Consider the following 17,226-nt stretch of genomic DNA (forward strand, 5'->3'; position numbering starts at 1 on the left):
ATTGGAACACTGACTAAGATATTTGATGATACTGAGAAGTTACTGTTCATTATTTTAGATGTAATAAATATATATTATATTATTGTTATGTGATATATTTTAGAGTGTGAAATAAAATTCATATTTTATGGCAAGACAAGAAAAATTTAAACATAAAATATTTCTCTGCCCATTGGCCTCCTCTCTGTCCTCTACTGTGCATTGTGTATCTGCATTATGCATTGACCAAACCTTCCCCATCAGTAGAAATACCTGAAAGAGCAACATTCTCCTAGCACCAAAAAAAACAGCCCCTTAAAAGATAACACTCCTTTTTCATCTTGTAAGGGGCCACAGTGACGCTTAGATCTGAACTGTGTAAACTGTCAATAATATGTCATTTAATGTACAGCCCTCTGTCTCAAAAAACTTCACAAGAACTGTGCCTTGACTTCTAACAGGCGGAAAAGTTCTTGGAGCTTTCTCAGATGCTGTTCCTGGGTTATAATTCTCAAATTTGGCTAAAATTGAAATTTTCCATTTTTTTCATAGATTGACTATTGATTAAGTTTCATCGACAAGAGCTACATACTGAAGTATTTACAGATAAGCGTTAAAATACAAAGGAGTGGCAAACTGTGCCAAATACTAATGATAGGCTATATAAGGTGAGAACTGATGATTAACCATTGGAATGTGCATTATGGTGACCTTGAGAAACACCATCTCAGTGGAATGGTGGATCAAAGAGAGGGTGGGAGGAGGGACTGTGGAAACAGCAAGTATAAATGCATATTATGGCAGTGGCTTTTGGGAACATCTTAAAAGTATAAGCTGGAGCAATTCACGATTATTGTGGCCATTTTTAGAGCTACAGGATGCAGTGGTACCTGTATTTTCTCAATTGCAAAAATGATATAACCATCAGTTTAAAGAACTTAAAAGATATCACTCATGTTCCCACCCCTCTTACAAAATTGTTGATTTTAGAATATTTCCTTCTAGGCTCAGGCCACATACTTTGATAATTGTATGCAGTTTCAATAGAATCATGCACATTATTTAAATATTAATGTATTCTTTCATAAATCTGTCCCCATGTTTCTAATATCCTTCATAAGTATATATTTTTTCTTTTCCATCTATTTTTCTCAACCAAATATTTAATTATTTTATTAATTGCTTTTTTACATATAAATGATTGTGAAGGTGATTGATATAAAAATTCAGAAGCAAGCATACATCTAGCTGTGTAAGGAAAGAAATAATATTGCCACTCTTAGAGAAAGGCTCTAGTTTAAAAAAAAATAGTTGGAATGATTTCCCTGAGCTATTTGGCTTCAGCTTCTATGAGTCTTATAAGATCTTGTGTGTGGAAGTCAGTGACCAAGGCCATGACATAAGGCCTATAGTTAGGTCCTCAGCTGGTCTGTGACGTGGCCCAGGCACCAGATATCTGGTAGAAATCCTGCCAGAAGCAATAGGTTGTTCTGCTTTTTCTGCTTCTGAGTTCACCCTAGTCAACTCTAGTTATCAACATGAGTAAGCGAAGGACCCCTCTGGCATGAAATGAGAATTCTTGACTGGTGCGTGTGGCAGGGCAGGCAGGAGCTTCAACATTGCATGATGCTGGCCAGCCAGGTACTGCTAAGAATCTGGGCCATGTTCACCCAGGTATTTACAAGATAAAAAAATAATACAAGAGCAGAAGATACCTTGATAACTCTCCTCCGCATGTCTGTCTCTTGAGTTACAGCCAAAACCGATGTCATATATATCAGGGCATAGCTGTCATACTGTTATTTCCCTTTGCCATCACTTTGGAAATTCCCTTATCTTTTCTCTTTTATCCTATATCTTACTTTTCCAGGGTTTATTCCCTCATTTTGGTGGCTTGCATCCAGAAATATTTGCCTGGAAGATAAATGTTTGATACCTTACCCATCTGAAAATATTCTTAATCTTCTTTTGCATTGAATGATATTTGGGTAAGTATAGAATTCCAGGCTGGAAATTGCTTTATTTCAGTGTTTTGAAGATAACATTCCACTGTCTTTTTGCTTCTGGTGTTGCTATTAGAGGAAGTCTATTTTGATCAGATTTTGTTGCTGATTGTAAGCTATTCTGATCTCTGATCCTTTGTACATAACTTATTTTATTCCCGACCCCCCCACCTCAGGAAACCTATAAATGCTCTCTTTGTCCCCATTGTACCAAAATTTCACTATAATGGGTACTGCTGTGGAGAATATATGTATATATAGATAGAGATAAAGCTAGAGATAGATATACATTAATCATAACTTCACTAACCAGTTCCTTTAAGAAATTGAATGATTATTCTTCTATAACTCCTTTGTCACCCAAACTCTGCTTTATAGAGCAAGATTATAAATGAGATTCCATTTTTTAAAAAATACTAATTAATTATTTATTTGGCTTCATCGGGTCTTAGTTGCAGTAGGCAGGATCTTTAGTTGCAGCACACAAACTCTTAGTTGTGGCATGTGGGATCTAGTTCCCTGACCAGGGATCGAACCCGGACCCCCTGCATCAGGATCACAGAGTCTTAGCCACTGGACCACCAGGGAAGTCCCAAGATTCCATTTTAAAACAAATGTATGTATTTGGGGGGAGGGGAATGTGGACAGGTACCCAATTTTCATTAAACTGATCCCTACATCTCACACATCTGAGAAGTTGTATGCACAAAGAGAATTGACATTCAGAACTTGAAGGTATGCCAGATTTTCTTTTTTGAAAAAGTTCAATATCATTCACTAACTTATGTTTCCTAAGGCCAGAAATTGTTCAGATATATTTGGCCAGATTTTCTTCAAGGCTTTTTCTGCTTCTCACTAGGAATCACAGTTCAGACATGTCAGGGAAGGATGAGTTCCAGCCCTTGGAAGGAGATTACTCAGTTGAGTAAGGGTCGAAGAGTCCTCTTAGCTGACGTGTGCATGACACAGAAGGCTAAGTGTTATCAGTGAATCTGAGCAAGAGTGGCAGATAAAACCTGTCTCCATTCACACCCTCATACTCTGTAAAAGATTTTTTTTGGAATATGAGGGTTGTGATGATTTAATGCTCCAGAGTGGGAAGGTATTAAAATGGCCTTCTTTCTGTCTTGCCAGAGGCTCCGCTTGAGGAATCCCCCCATTCTAGAAAAAGTGCTCTACAGCCCATGTAGGAGGATGGGCTGAGAAGTGGAGGCACTGAGAAACCGATTCTTCACAGATGAGTCTATTCTCACCTTCAAAATACTTAAGAGGAGGCACGTTCATTAAGAGGTTGAGGAGACCCTTGGTGAGCACTTCCTTAGAGAAAAATTTTAGAGTAGTCAAGTGACCATAACTTTTATCCACTTCTTTCTACCCAACTGGCACTGAAGGGGACAGTCTGTGGCCAGTTCTCCAACAGCAGGCCACATCCAGGATTTGGTAGGGCAAGGATGCATACATATTTCCAGAGGGCCGGATGCAAGACTCTGAGTAGAAGAGCCAAGCTGTGTCATCTTAGCACTGCCTGTAGGGTCTAAGGGCCCCTAACCAGGATCTGAGAGGTAGACCCAAGGAGCCAGCTGACAGAGGCATTGCCCCTGTCGAGGGAATTGTGGGAGAAATATCTCCAGTGACCTCAGTCCTCTAGAGATCCCACAAATCACCCCAGGAGAGAAAAACACAGCATTGAAAATCTGCTATAATCAGAGGGCACCAACATCAGATGACAACTTTATCAATCAAGGAAGATTTTTCCTCAAAATCTCAGAGGGGGGCCCAGAGCAGCATCTAAAGGTAGTGGTCAAGGAAACAGGAGAAGCTAAGTTTGTTGTTTCCTCAACCCCCATCCCCAGAAGTTCTCCAGGCTACAGCAGGCTCTGTTTTGGAGGGTTGACAGATGAGTTTTCCAAGAGTTTTAACATTTCATTATTACAATGTTCTGGACTTTATATTACTTGAAAGTGAGCAGAAAGGCTTTGAGAACTGATAAAATGTCAACGAAGGGCAGTGAAGAATAAGTGGAAAGAATATATCTGAAATGAGTACTGCCAGAGACAGTAAAGTTACTTTTTGCTTGCACTATACTGAGTCCAGCTCACTCAGTAAATCGGTTACATTTGCAGACACTGTACTTCTCCTACTTTGAGAGAGTGAGATGCAGGCATAATTGGCATAAGCTTTTTATTGTACTAAAATACACACCACATAAAATTTACCATTTCAACCATTTTAAGTGTACAATTCAGTGGCATTAAGTAATTCACAATTTTGTGCAACCATCACCACTATCCATTTCCAGAAGTTTTGCATCATCCCAAACTGAAGGTCTGTACCCATTAACCACTAACTCCCCATTCCTCCCTCCCCTCAGCCTCTGGTGACTACTATTCTACTCTCTGTCACTGAATTTGCCTATTCTAGGTACCCCGTATAAGAGGAATCTGTAATATTTGTCATTTTGTGTCTAGCTTATTTCACTTAGCATAATGTTTTCAAGGTTCATCTATGATGTAGCATGTATTAGAATTTCATTTATTTCTATGACTGAATAATATTCCATTGTATGTACATAACACATTTTGTTTATCCATTTATCTGTTGATGGACATTTGGTCTAGTTCCACCTTTTGGTTATTGTGAATACTACTGCTATGAACACTGGTGTACAAATACATGTTCCTGTCCCTGTTTTCAATTCTTTTGCCAAACGTCTAGGAGCAGAATTGCTGGATCATATGAAAAATCTGTGTTTAACATTTTGAGGAACGCCAAGCTGTTTCCACAGTGGCTGCACCATTTTACATTCTCACCAGCGGCACAGCAGTGTTCTAACTTCTCCACATCCTTGTCAACACTTTTTAGTTTCTTTGTTGTTGTTGTTTTTATTTTTTGATAATAGTCATCCTAGTGGGTGTGTGGTTTTGATTTGTATTTCCCTAATAACTAAAGATCAGCTGTTCAAGTGCTTATCAGCCATTTGTATGTGTATCTTTGTAGAAATATCTATTCAAGTCCTTTGACGATTTTTGAATTAGGGATGTTTGGCTTTTTGTTGTTGTGTTGTATGAGTTATGTGTTCTGGATATTAATCCCTTAACAGATATATTATTTGAAAATATTTTCTCCTATTTTGTGTGTTGTCTTTTTACTCTCTTGATAGTGTACAAACGTTTTTCATTTTGATGAACAAAAGTACAATTTATTTTTTCTTTTGCTGCCTATGCCTTTGGTGTCATATCCAAGAAATCATTGCTGAACCTAATGTCATGAAGATGTTTTGTTTCTTCTAAGAATTCTATAGTTATAGCATTTAAGTTTAGCTCTTTGAGTCAATTTATGTATCTGGTATAAGGTAAGGTTCTAACTTCATTTTTTGCATGTGGATATCCAGTTTTCCCAGCACCATTTATTGAAATGTCCTTTCCCCACTGAGTAGTCTTGGCATCCTTGTTGAAATCTCTATTCATTACATAGTCTGTCCTTATGCCAGTACTGCACTTGCTTTTTAAGTTGTAGTATTTTTGGCATTATCCTACGATTACATAATTCTGAAAATGAATAGAAACATATATCATTACTGACAAAGTGAATAATATTTGTAGTATCATTACCCGTTTCTGTCGAGTATAATAAATAACCTTAACAGTTCATTGTATTATAAAAATAAATCTATCAAAATTCTTAAACATTTGCCAGAAGCCTCTTATTCCCTTTTTTCTCCTTCACTGATATTATTCCTCTTGCTTAGGCATTGCCCTGGACTTTACTCTAAAGCCAAAGTCCTTTTACTAAAATAGTCAAGAACCTGTATTATCTGGCCAATCACTGCTCACCTACTTCTCTGCCCTTATTTCATAATTCTCATTCCACTCCAGCCACATTGGTTTCTTTGTTTTTCCTCCAATATGCCAAGCACAGTCCCACCCCATTACATCTACCCTGTACCTGCAGTACTCAGTGAGGCTATCTGTAACCACACTGTACAAAATAACAACCTCTCCCCTCCCTCCGAAATACCCTTTCTCTGCTTTACTTTTCTTTATGTCACATTTCACAACACTACATATGTACTTATTTGATAATCATCTGTTCTCCCAACAACACCAGGATGTAAGCTTTGTGAGAGCAGGGACTCAGCACCAATGAATGAATGAATGAATGAATGAATGCTTTAGGAAAGAATATGAGTCCTCCTTCATTCATTCAACTAATATTTATTGAGACCTTACTGTGGACTAGTCAGTAAATGCCATAGACATTAAACAAACAGAACTTGTTAAATGGTTGCATAAATCTAAAATACAAAATTAAATGAGTTTTTTAAAGAAGTGGGTAAGTCAGTCTCACAGACAAATCCAGATTGGAAGCCTTAGTGACAAGTCAAGATTTTAAGGATGGAGCACACTGCCCCTCAGCTATTGCTCAATGCACCCTGACGATCAGATTTTACCCCCCAAGGAACTTGTAATGGAGGTTCACTGAGGCTAGTCATTCTCTACCGATCTTTTGAATGGAGATGGGAGGAGGCACACACCTTCGTGGAGGGCAATTACTTTGCCCTTGCACAGACCCTGTGCTAGCCAGCAGTGCCCAGGAAAGGCTGCAGGTCTGGCTAGGGACTGCATCCCCTCGGGCCCTTTTGGGGCCTGTGCAGAGGCAGCAGCGCAGCCCTGCAAAGACTGATCAGTTCACGGACCTGTGCTTGACTTGCCCTCTGTTTTCACTGTGTAAAAGGCCAGAGGAAATGTGCTGCTTCAAGTATAGCACCACCTCTGCACCTGCTAGATATGGTCTGGAGCTTGAGGGCGCAGCCTGGGGGGTCGCCACAGTGAGGGCCTTTAGCGACAGGGTGTATCCACTGCTACTTCAGGGAGGACAGGAAGGACAATATGGTCAGGCCTGGGGTGTGGCCTGGGTTTGCATTAAGTGTGCGACTCCGTTTGGCAGCGGGTCGTAACAGCTTCCTGGGAAGGGAGAAGCCAAGGACGGTGTAAACCCCTCATGAGCACGTGGTGAGCCAAGAGCCCATAAATGTTCCTGAATGAGTCGGTGGGTGGTGAACGCCAAGAGGGCTTCCAGCTGGGTGGGGGGAAGCTGCGGAGTGAGGAATCACGGTGGTTGAGGTGCCTCCCGTCTCTCACTGACTGGGCGGGTGGGGCCGGGGTACCGGAAGGGGGCGAGGGAAGAGGAACCTGGAGAGCAGGGACTCCGCTGACTGCGAGAAGGGGCGGGGCTACAAGGCGCGTCGCGGCGGGACTACAATGGCGGGAAGGGGCGGGGTTACGAGGCGCGCCGGGGGCGGGGAAGGGGCCCCGAGCGGCATCTAGCTGCCCGCGCATTGGCCGGAGTGGGTGACGGATACCTCAGAGCGCCCTGCGCCCCACCCAGAACCTAGCGCGCCGGCGCCCGGCTTGCACGCGGCAAGGCACTGCGGCGGCGGCTGAGCTGGCTGGGAGGGCGGCGAGGGGCTGTGGCCTGGGCAGCCGAGGCTTACGTAGCCTGTCAGCCAGGGCGCCTACGAGCTCCTGGTGCTTCTGCTCGGCTCCGTGGGACTGCTGGGCGTCGGCAGCAGCCTGCTGGTGCTCGTCCTCTACCTCAAGTTCCCGCGACTCCGCAGCCCCGCCCGCCTCTTCCTGCTTCGCGTCGGCCTCGGCAACCTGCTACCCTCCGTCCTCCGGGCCGCGCTAGCTTTCGCGTTCCGCCCGAGGGGCGGCGTGGTGGGGGGCGCCACGAACTGCGTGTGGGACGGCTTCAGCAACAGCCTGTGGGGTGAGTGGCCGGGGTAGACCTCCCGCTCCTGCGGCCTCCTGCCCCCGGCCCCGCCCCCTCCCGCTCCTGGACCCCAACGTCGCGGCGGTGCTCCCCTGACTTCACCTCCCCCTACCTCTATTTTTCTGATCTCACCTCCTCCCTTGTGACCTCGCCTTCCCCCTGATCTCACCCGCTTCCCCCCACCTCTGCATCTTCCCCGCCGACCTCTTCTCCAGCACTCCCTGATCTCCCTCCCTCCCTGTGCTCACCAGGCCTCACGCCAACCCAAACCCCAGCCTGTCTGCAGCCCCATGTCCCCTGTGCCCACCTCCTCCATACCCCTTTCTGGCCGCTGTGCAGCTCATCTCGCTTCTCTGCTTTCATCTCCTAATTTAATTCAACAGGGCACGAGACAATGGCTTTTACACTTTGAGGAAAGAAATGAGGGGCTGTGGAGTTAAGAGATTCAAGGAAGAAAGTGTTTGATTTGTGAAAATTGGAGAGGGTGATGAGGAAAGATCTAATTCCTATATTACTTCTCTAAAGTGAGAGGTGGAAACCTAACGTAGTAGTAATGTGTAAATTCTTTGAAAAATTTGCCCATTAGCAGTTGTAAACCTTTGACTGCTTCCTAGGAAGTGAGATCGTTTTATTCAGGTCCTCAGAATGCAAATTGGCATGTGCCCTATTAGCTATTTTTACTATAATTTCCTCCTTATAGTTTCCAGCACACCAAAATCTAAGGTGAGTTTGCAGATGGCCCAGAGAATCCCAACTCAGATGAACAAATAATTTAGCTGTGCAGCCAGTAGATTTCATTAAAGTAGAACTTGATTGTGAATACAATACTCTTAACCCATATGGAAGATTTAAGTCTCACTGAGACTTGACATTTTGAAGGATGAACCACCCAGTGTGTCATTGAAGATGTGATTTTTCTAAGATTAGGAAAGTATCCTTTTGTGTGTGCTCCAGAATTCATTTGTACAAAGATTTGAAATAGAAATGTATATTTCTCAGGTCTTAAATTTCCTTTTAAAAAAAAAGAATCCTGAAATCCATTGATAATTTATTACTGCCTTTATCTTGGCAGGTTTATGAGAATAAAATCTTTGTAGTGTTATCAAAAGTATTTTCTTATTCACCAACCTTCTATGTGGTGACAAATCTAAATATTATATTTGTTATGATTCTTTTTTTATATTTTGAGGGAAACAAGAAAATGCAATAGAGATCATAATTTTATTTATTTGGTTGTCTCAATGATTCTAATGTTCTAATATTACCTACCCCTTCCCCAATAACCCCTTATCTGAGAACTTCATTTATACAAAGATTTGAAACTTGGGAGGGGTTTGTAGGTGTGTGAAGGTGGTGATATAGATCACACTATAGATTACACTCTTTGTATTATTTTAAAATACTAACAGGCAATGTTTCAGGCAGGGCTAAGCTTTAAAGAGGGCAATTCAAGCCAAGCCCTAAAGTGTCATCAGTAGCAGAAATTGGGTCACAGACATTAAAGTTCTTATCTTTAAAAAGTGTTTTTTCTGTGCTGGGAAATTCAGCTTCTATCCTGACTCGGTGCCTGGGAATTTGAAAACAGGGGTATATTGAGTTTTTTTATTAGTACCAGCATTCCCCTTCTTCCTCATCCCTTCTATCTTGTGGCCCCACCCTGCTGTGTCTCCTTGTCTCTTCCATCCTTTTTCCTCCCTCATCATCCCTGCTTAGGTCTCACCCCAATCAGAAGGGATTTTCTAAGACTGCTAGAAATGTTCACCACACAGTATTTTGCCTGACTACTGCTCTTTCTCTGGGCATTTCTTTAGTGCTTTCAACAATGACTTTAACCTGTTTTTAAGTTAGAGGTGGAAACTCTGGGGCAAGAGGTTCTGAGTCTTGTTTAAGCCCTGGGAGACAAGTCAATAGTGGGTTATGGTGGAGCTGAAAAAATTCTTAGGAAAGATTAAGAATTTCTTTGCCTGGGGTAAATTCAAAAGACTGTGCTTCTAGGTAAGAGTTAAAGATGAAAAGAGGGAGGATGCTTCCCTCATTGTTATCCCTGAGGAAGAACTAACCAACCATGGAGTATACTGAAGGGGCAGAACATTTTAAAATACCAAAAGTGGCTGCTTGCTCCAGAGGCTTCTGGAGAGGCTGCCTCATCAAGTGGAAAGACCACTGGTCTGATGGTGTGAGAGTGGGTCCCACTCTTGATCCTGTGGCTACCCATCATGTGGACTTTCCCAGTCACTTAATTTCTCCAGCCATCAGTTTTCTCATCTTTTTTGCAGGGTAGTTGAGCTAAATGTGTTAAGGTTGTCCTGTCCTGCTTTGTATTACGAGGACTCCTTTGATACCTATAGGTTAGAAGGTGCCTGGTTTTAGCACTTACAGCTTATATCCTCTCCCTTACTCCCAGCCCTCAGCTGTATCCGCTTCTAAACTGAGAATACGTACATACTATGGTTACACTTCTTCACATACCCTCATGGGTTCTGTCTTCCTCTGCACACCCTGCTGGAAGAAAGCAGAATAAGTAACTCAAACATACTCACATACTTATGTGAGTAGGCCTGGCAGCCACTTCATTCTGTGCTCAGTTTCTTGTTTCTGAGGGAATGTTGAAAGCAAGTGAATCCCTGATATTCTTGAGGCAGAGGCTTTGACTAGACAGGACTATTAAGATTGCCATCTCAAACTGAGCAGTCAGTTCAGTGAATTAGTCAATTTAATCTAAGTTCCAATTGAACAGCTTGTTTTACAGATGTCTAGGATAATTAGTCATCTTAGCCTAGGCGGACCCAATATGCACTGATCAGTAAGTATAGTGGTAGGAAAAATTAGAGCTCAAGAAACTCACTCTTACTGTGCAGTGATGAATGACAGAAAGGCCACCTAGCATGTGTGTGTAATGCTTTAGCCTAAAGACTTCCAGGTGAGTATGCCTTTCAACCCTTTGGCTGTTGCACCGCTGGCCATACCTACCACCACACAGGTGTTCTGCACATGGAGTATAATCAGGATGATGCTGGACAGGAGAGACTTTCTTCACTACCACCTCCTACCCCTTCAAAAACAAGAACAACAAAAAACATGTTAACCTTGGCAGAGGGTGTTTGGACAGCCCTTTATCTTGGAAGACAGAGATTCAGGGTCTCAGAGCTAGAGTCTCGCAAAATGCAAGTCACCCTATGTTGACTTGGGTTTTAGAAATAGGTGTTATTTTATGTTAAGATATTTTAACATATGGACCCAGGACTTTTCCTTTTTAACTTACACCTAAAAAACACACCTGTGCGTATGTACATTCATATAAGGATTTCTTATAAAAATATTTTCCCTTCAGTAGACCAATTCTTTCATATACCTAAATATTTTAAAATGCTAGTTGTATTATTGAATTAATCCTTTTTTAATAATCTGAATAGCTAATTCAGTTGAAATAGTCTCATGCTGCTCCCATAAGATTCAAGTGGTAGGTGGGACATGGAAAAATCTTCTATTCATCTGTCCTAGAAGCATGCACAGACTGTATTGCCACAGAAGTATGCATAATCATGACAGTGTGTACATTGTATATAGTCTGTTTCCATAAACACAGTGGAGCCACATGTTACTTGCAATTTAATCTCACAGTTGTATATCATTTATTCAGATATTTAAAAGCAAAAATTATAGAATTGTATTATGTTAATTCTTCTTTATTTTTGTGGGATGTTATTTTATCCATTCTTCATTGTTGAATTACATGATTTGGAGGAGTCTGTATCTTTTGTTCATTTTCAGGAAATTAGAAAAGATGTGAGAAAGCATTTAATGACTTGCTTTAGTAGAGGCTTATGTCCTAAAAATAAGTTGGGTTCCATTGGATTGTAATTGCTGTTGCATGAAATTACTTTTCTCTTAATATTGTTTACAATTGTATTCTTTCTTGAATTTTCTTCTTTCAGAGAAGAGTTCCAGTCACAAATGCACATGTGATACATTTTGACATTCACTGCTAAGATGAAATGCAGAAGTGAACACGACACACTCATTCTAGTATTCTCAGATATGATTAGATGTACTTTATCATGTTTTTATGCTACTGACCTATAAGAAAAAAATACTAAAAAAGGGTAGCAGTTAAACACCTAGGACCTGCAACTTCAGTACGTCTGGGATGATCTGGAATATCACAAGGAGAGAGTTTATTACAGCATATTCACACCTTATCTGAGCCCTCAGCCTATGTTCATACACATTTCCTTCATTAGAAGTTGTCACCAGACACTTTACCTCCCAGGATGGACAACAGGCTCCCAACAGAGTTTGATGTGGTTGTAATAGGGACAGGTTTGCCTGAATCCATTCTTGCAGCTGCATGTTCCAGAAGTGGTCAGAGGGTTCTGCATCTTGATTCAAGAAGTTACTATGGAGGAAACTGGGCTAGTTTCAGCTTTTCAGGATTGCTCTCCTGGTTAAAGGAATATCAGCAAAACAGTGACATTGGGGAAGAAAGTACTGCTGCATGGCAAGACATGATCCATGAAACAGAAGAAGGCATCACTCTTCGCAAGAAGGATGAAACCATTCAACACACAGAAGTTTTTTGTTATGCCAGTCAGGATATGGATGGCAATATTGAAGAGACTGATGATCTGAAGAAAAATCCTTCCTGGGTAGCATCTAGTACCCTCATTAAACCTCTGGATTCTGCATGCTTGTCTGAAGAAATGCACTCGTTATATGTTTCTAGCAATGAAGTGCCTGCAAAAGGGACTCCAGAAAACAATGGAGAAGTAACTGATATAGCAGAAACCTTGGTGAAGGAAGAATATTGTGGATATAAAACTTATAAACACAGAGTTTCAGATGGTGCTAAAGACGAAATCAAACCTATATTGGAAGAGAACAGTGATCCACCAAAGAGAAACAGGATTACTTACTCTCAAATAGTTGAAGAAGGCAGGAGGTTTAATATTGATTTGGTATCAAAGCTGCTTTATTCCCAAGGACTGTTAATTGATCTTTTAATCAAATCAAATGTTAGTCGTTATGCAGAATTTAAAAATGTCACTAGGATTCTTGCATTTCGAGAAGGAAAAGTAGAGCAGGTGCCTTGCTCCAGAGCAGATGTCTTTAATAGCAAAGAGCTCACTATGGTTGAAAAGAGGATGCTAATGAAATTTCTTACATTTTGTTTAGACTACGAACAACATCCTGATGAATACCAAGCTTTCACGCAATGCTCATTTTCAGAGTACTTAAAAACCAAAAAATTAACCCCCAGCCTCCAACATTTTGTACTACACTCAATTGCAATGATGTCAGAGTCATCTTGCACAACAATAGAAGGCCTTAAAGCAACAAAAAACTTTCTTCAGTGTCTTGGAAAGTTTGGCAACACTCCCTTTTTATTTCCCTTGTACGGCCAAGGAGAAATACCCCAGTGTTTCTGCAGGATGTGTGCAGTTTTTGGTGGAATATATTGTCTTCGCCATAAAGTACAATGCCTTGTAGTTGACAAAGAATCTGGAAGATGTAAAGCAATTATAGATCACCTTGGTCAAAGAATAAATGCTAAATATTTCATTGTGGAGGATAGTTACCTTTCTGAGGAAACATGCTCAAATGTGCAGTACGAACAGATATCCAGGGCAGTGCTCATTACGGATCAGTCTATACTAAAGACAGATTCAGATCAGCAGATTTCCATTTTGATAGTACCTCCAGTGGAACCAGGAGCATGTGCTGTTCGAGTCACTGAATTGTGTTCTTCAACCATGACGTGCATGAAAGACACCTGTCTGGTACATCTGACCTGTTCATCTTCCAAAACAGCAAGAGAAGACTTAGAATCAGTGGTGAAGAAATTATTCACCCCATATGCTGAAACAGAAATAGACAAGGAAGAACTTGCAAAGCCAAGACTCTTGTGGGCTCTTTATTTTAACATGAGAGATTCCTCAGGAGTCAGCAGAAGCTCATATAATGGCTTACCTTCCAATGTTTATGTCTGCACTGGGCCTGACTGTGGACTAGGAAATGAACACGCAGTCAAGCAAGCTGAAACACTCTTCAAGGAGATCTTTCCAAGTGAAGAATTCTGCCCCCCACCTCCAAATCCTGAAGACGTTTTCTTTGATGGTGATGATAAGCAACCAGAGCCTCTTGGAGCCAATACTATAATAATAGCCCAACTAGAATCCTCTGAGGGAAGCAAAAACCTAGAAAGCTCAGAGAAGCACCTTCAAAATTAGAAAAAAGCAAACTGGAAATGCTACTTTGGGCCTTCATCCAGTATCAGAATATTCTCATTTAAAGGACAGTTTCCTATATGAGTAATTAGAAATGGTTATTTGATGAATGGCATGCAGATGTTGTCTATAATTCTCTTTGTGACTTTCAGTTATTGGATGTATTTGTTAACCTATCAATAATTGATTTATTAGTTATTGGACTTCTTTTTGTTTCAGAATGGGTTTCATGAGCCAGAATCTTAAACAGGGTTAGCTTTATTTTAGTACTGGGTATATATGTGAGGGTTCCATATTAGCCATGGTGCTTAAAGGAAGATGGTATTGTATCTGCTGATCTTCAGATTTTATTATTGTCTACAGAACAATAACATCTAAGGAATATTTTAATTACTTTTGTAGCTATTACAGTTGCTACCACCTCTGAATAGTGAAACACACACAGAGGAAATTATGTGGGTCTTTTCTTTATAATATAAAGATAATATATTAAGTATGATCCTTTATTTGTGAAGGTGATGCCTACAATACATCTTGCAGTTTAATTCTCCTACTTGAGCCTTGTAACCGATGAGGCAGTGATGCCACCACAGTCTTATACATTGCAAAAAGAGTCAGAGTTCATTTAGTAGTTGAAGAGCTCATTCTTGGGAGGTTCAGTCCAAAGAAAATCTAGGGGAAAAGATTAGTTCTGGTTTAATATTTCAGAAAATTTCTGAAGAGCACTACTCTGGCACCTAAAAGAAAAGAACTTCTAAGTAACTCAGGCTAAAGAAAAAATAAATTGCTCCAGGAAAAGATATTACAGAATGCTTGTTCTGAAATTGCTAAGGAGAAACTGAGTGAAGCATTTTTAACCTGGGATTACAGATGGTTTTTAAAATCCATCTGTAAATAGATTTCCCAAGGTTTCTCAGTGAAAGTGAAGCATACCATCTTGTTGACTCCACCACTTTAATTAGTAACACTACAATTGATAGGAGTGAATCAAAGGAGGGTTACCATGTCCCTTTGGTTGTGTCCCACCCCACAAATAATGAGGTAAATGCCTTCGTAATCAACTCCTGCCTCTTAGCTGTTATCTAGAGGATAGAAAACATTTTTTTCCAGAACTACCAGAAGTCATAAAACTGGTTATACTCTAGCAGCAGAAGCTTGTGGAGCTGTCAGAAGAAATAAACTTCCTTCTCTTTAGGTCACTGTTTCCATTCCTCAGACAGAGAATGATAATCCTATAGGAAGGATTTAGGAAGGGATAGGAAAGGATATAGGAAGCCCTTTTAATACAGTTTTTGTCCTGGAACAGAGCATTTGCTATGTGCTAGGCACTTACTGTGCTCTCTAATTACAGTTTCTCAACAACCCTGTGAGGCAGATATTATTGAATACATTTTCAAAGAGAAAATAAAGACAATAATTCTCTCTGAGTCTGGTTTGTGGAAGAGCCAACATTGGAATCCAGGCTTTCATGATTTCAAAATCTTTCAACTGATGTTAACTGTTAGAAGAGTGTAGGTACTGTAGGAGAAGGAAAAGATGCTCATGAAAACCAGTCTAGCATTGCTAGTTAATCAAAGTAGACAGACATCTCTTGGTTTATTGAGTCAGAAAAATATGAAAATAAAGATTAATTAAAAATAAATATGGCTAAGAGCTATGGATCTCATTGAAGCAGAATTTGTCTAAAGGTTTAACAAAATCATACTTTTTAATGTATCTTTTGATTATTGTGTTATAAAAAGTAATGTTACTAGGCCAAAATATGCTTTGAATAGTCTGTTGATCTTCTATATGTGAGGAAAATGAAACAAGAAAGATTTAAGTAATTTTCAGCCTACTGAAGTAAAGTCATTAATTGGTATTAATATGTTTTGAATCTAGCAGATCTATTATTGGGTGGATTCTAAGGCTTAAACTTATCAAAACAACTGAAATAGACCTAAAAATTAGTTATTAAAATGTAAAAGAATTTAAGATGTTAAGTGAAATGGAGGTGAAGGTAATCCAGACCTATTGAAAAATTTTAATTTCTGTATCATGAATATTTTTATTCATAAGAATTTGAGAAGGGCAACGAGAAACTGCAAAAAATGATAGAACCAAAGATAATGGAAACAGGAAAATGTTAGATTAGATAAAATAAGGGTTTTAAAAACTAAGAAAATGAATATATTGGTTTCCTACTTGAATGCAAATAAATTGGAAATGAAAAAAGTTATTACCAATAAAAAGCATTTTAAAAATTAGAGGATATTATAACCTCGTATAATTTTCTGACAAGTTGGAATTTTACCCTTATGGGCTTATTGGTGAACTTTTTCAAATGTTGAAAATATAAATAATACCTGTGTATCAAAAGATGATATAATATTTGCAGTTTGAGGTTAATATTACCTCAATGCTAGGAGTCAAACATTTTGAAAAGGGTCTCATTCTGAACAAATGCAGAATATTAGCAAATGATACACAACATAAAAATAATTATTTACTGTGACTCAGGATTATAAGGTTGGTGTTCAACAGAATAACCATTAAATCAATATCAACAGAACAAAATAGTAAAAATGCAAAGTACTAACTACAGGTAACTTTAAAAATATTAATAAAATTCATCATTTTTTATTTAATTATCTCTGGTAATGATTTTTTTGGTTTCTCATTGTGATAATTACTAAAAACCAAGAATTAACATCATTCCTATTAGGAAAACATATAGGAAACATTTCTCAAGCAGAAATTAAATAATCTTGGCACTACTTTTATTTATATATGGTTGAAAAAGCTTGTCATTGTAATAAATCATTAATAAGCATTCATAAATGAGAAAGATAAGGAAAGAAAGCACAAATATTTTCTATTGACATGACTTTTAAACTGGTGAAACCTGTAGTATCATAAACATGCTGACAATAAAAGACTAATTCAGGAAGTTGCAGGATGTATAACTTTAAAATTATTCTTATTTCTTGGGCTTCCCTGGTGGAGCAGTGGTTAGGAGTGCGCCTGCCGATGTAGGGGACGCGGGTTCGTGCCCCGGTCTGGGAGGATCCCACGTGCCGCGGAGCGGCTGGGCCTGTGAGCCATGGATGCTGGGCCTGCGCGTCTGGAGCCTGTGCACCGCAGCGGGAAAGGCCACGACAGTGAGAGGCCCGCGTACCGCAATAAATAAATAAATAAATAAATAAATAAATAAATAAATAAATAAATTTAATCTTATTTCTAGATTCAAACAGTGACAAACTACAACT

At 39.8% G+C, this 17,226-nt stretch overlaps 2 protein-coding genes across 2 annotated transcripts in view; both read left to right on the forward strand.

The window, feature by feature from the left end:
* The first annotated feature begins 7,013 nt into the window (after positions 1–7,013).
* The window catches only part of OPN3 (opsin 3), a 59,176-nt gene continuing 48,963 nt past the window's right edge, over positions 7,014–17,226 (forward strand). The window contains 2 exon segments of the mRNA XM_027122479.1: positions 7,014–7,280; positions 7,481–7,751. Coding sequence (XP_026978280.1) covers positions 7,014–7,280; positions 7,481–7,751 — 538 coding nt within the window.
* On the forward strand, positions 7,637–16,907 carry CHML (CHM like Rab escort protein). The gene is made up of 2 exons (XM_027122461.1): positions 7,637–7,751; positions 11,690–16,907. The coding sequence occupies exon 2, from the start codon at positions 12,026–12,028 to the stop codon at positions 13,979–13,981; it is 1,956 nt and encodes a 651-aa protein (XP_026978262.1). The 5' UTR covers positions 7,637–7,751; positions 11,690–12,025; the 3' UTR covers positions 13,982–16,907.

Source organism: Aethalodelphis obliquidens, unplaced genomic scaffold (assembly GCF_003676395.1).
Source record: "Aethalodelphis obliquidens isolate GAN/ISIS:26980383/991018 unplaced genomic scaffold, ASM367639v1 scaffold24, whole genome shotgun sequence".
Classification (NCBI taxonomy): Eukaryota; Metazoa; Chordata; class Mammalia; order Artiodactyla; family Delphinidae; genus Aethalodelphis; species Aethalodelphis obliquidens.

What these genes read in the sequence shown, in the direction of transcription:
- CHML (XM_027122461.1), top strand. Translation starts at nt 12,026, where the DNA reads ATGGACAACAGGCTCCCAACAGAGTTTGATGTGGTTGTAATAGGGACA.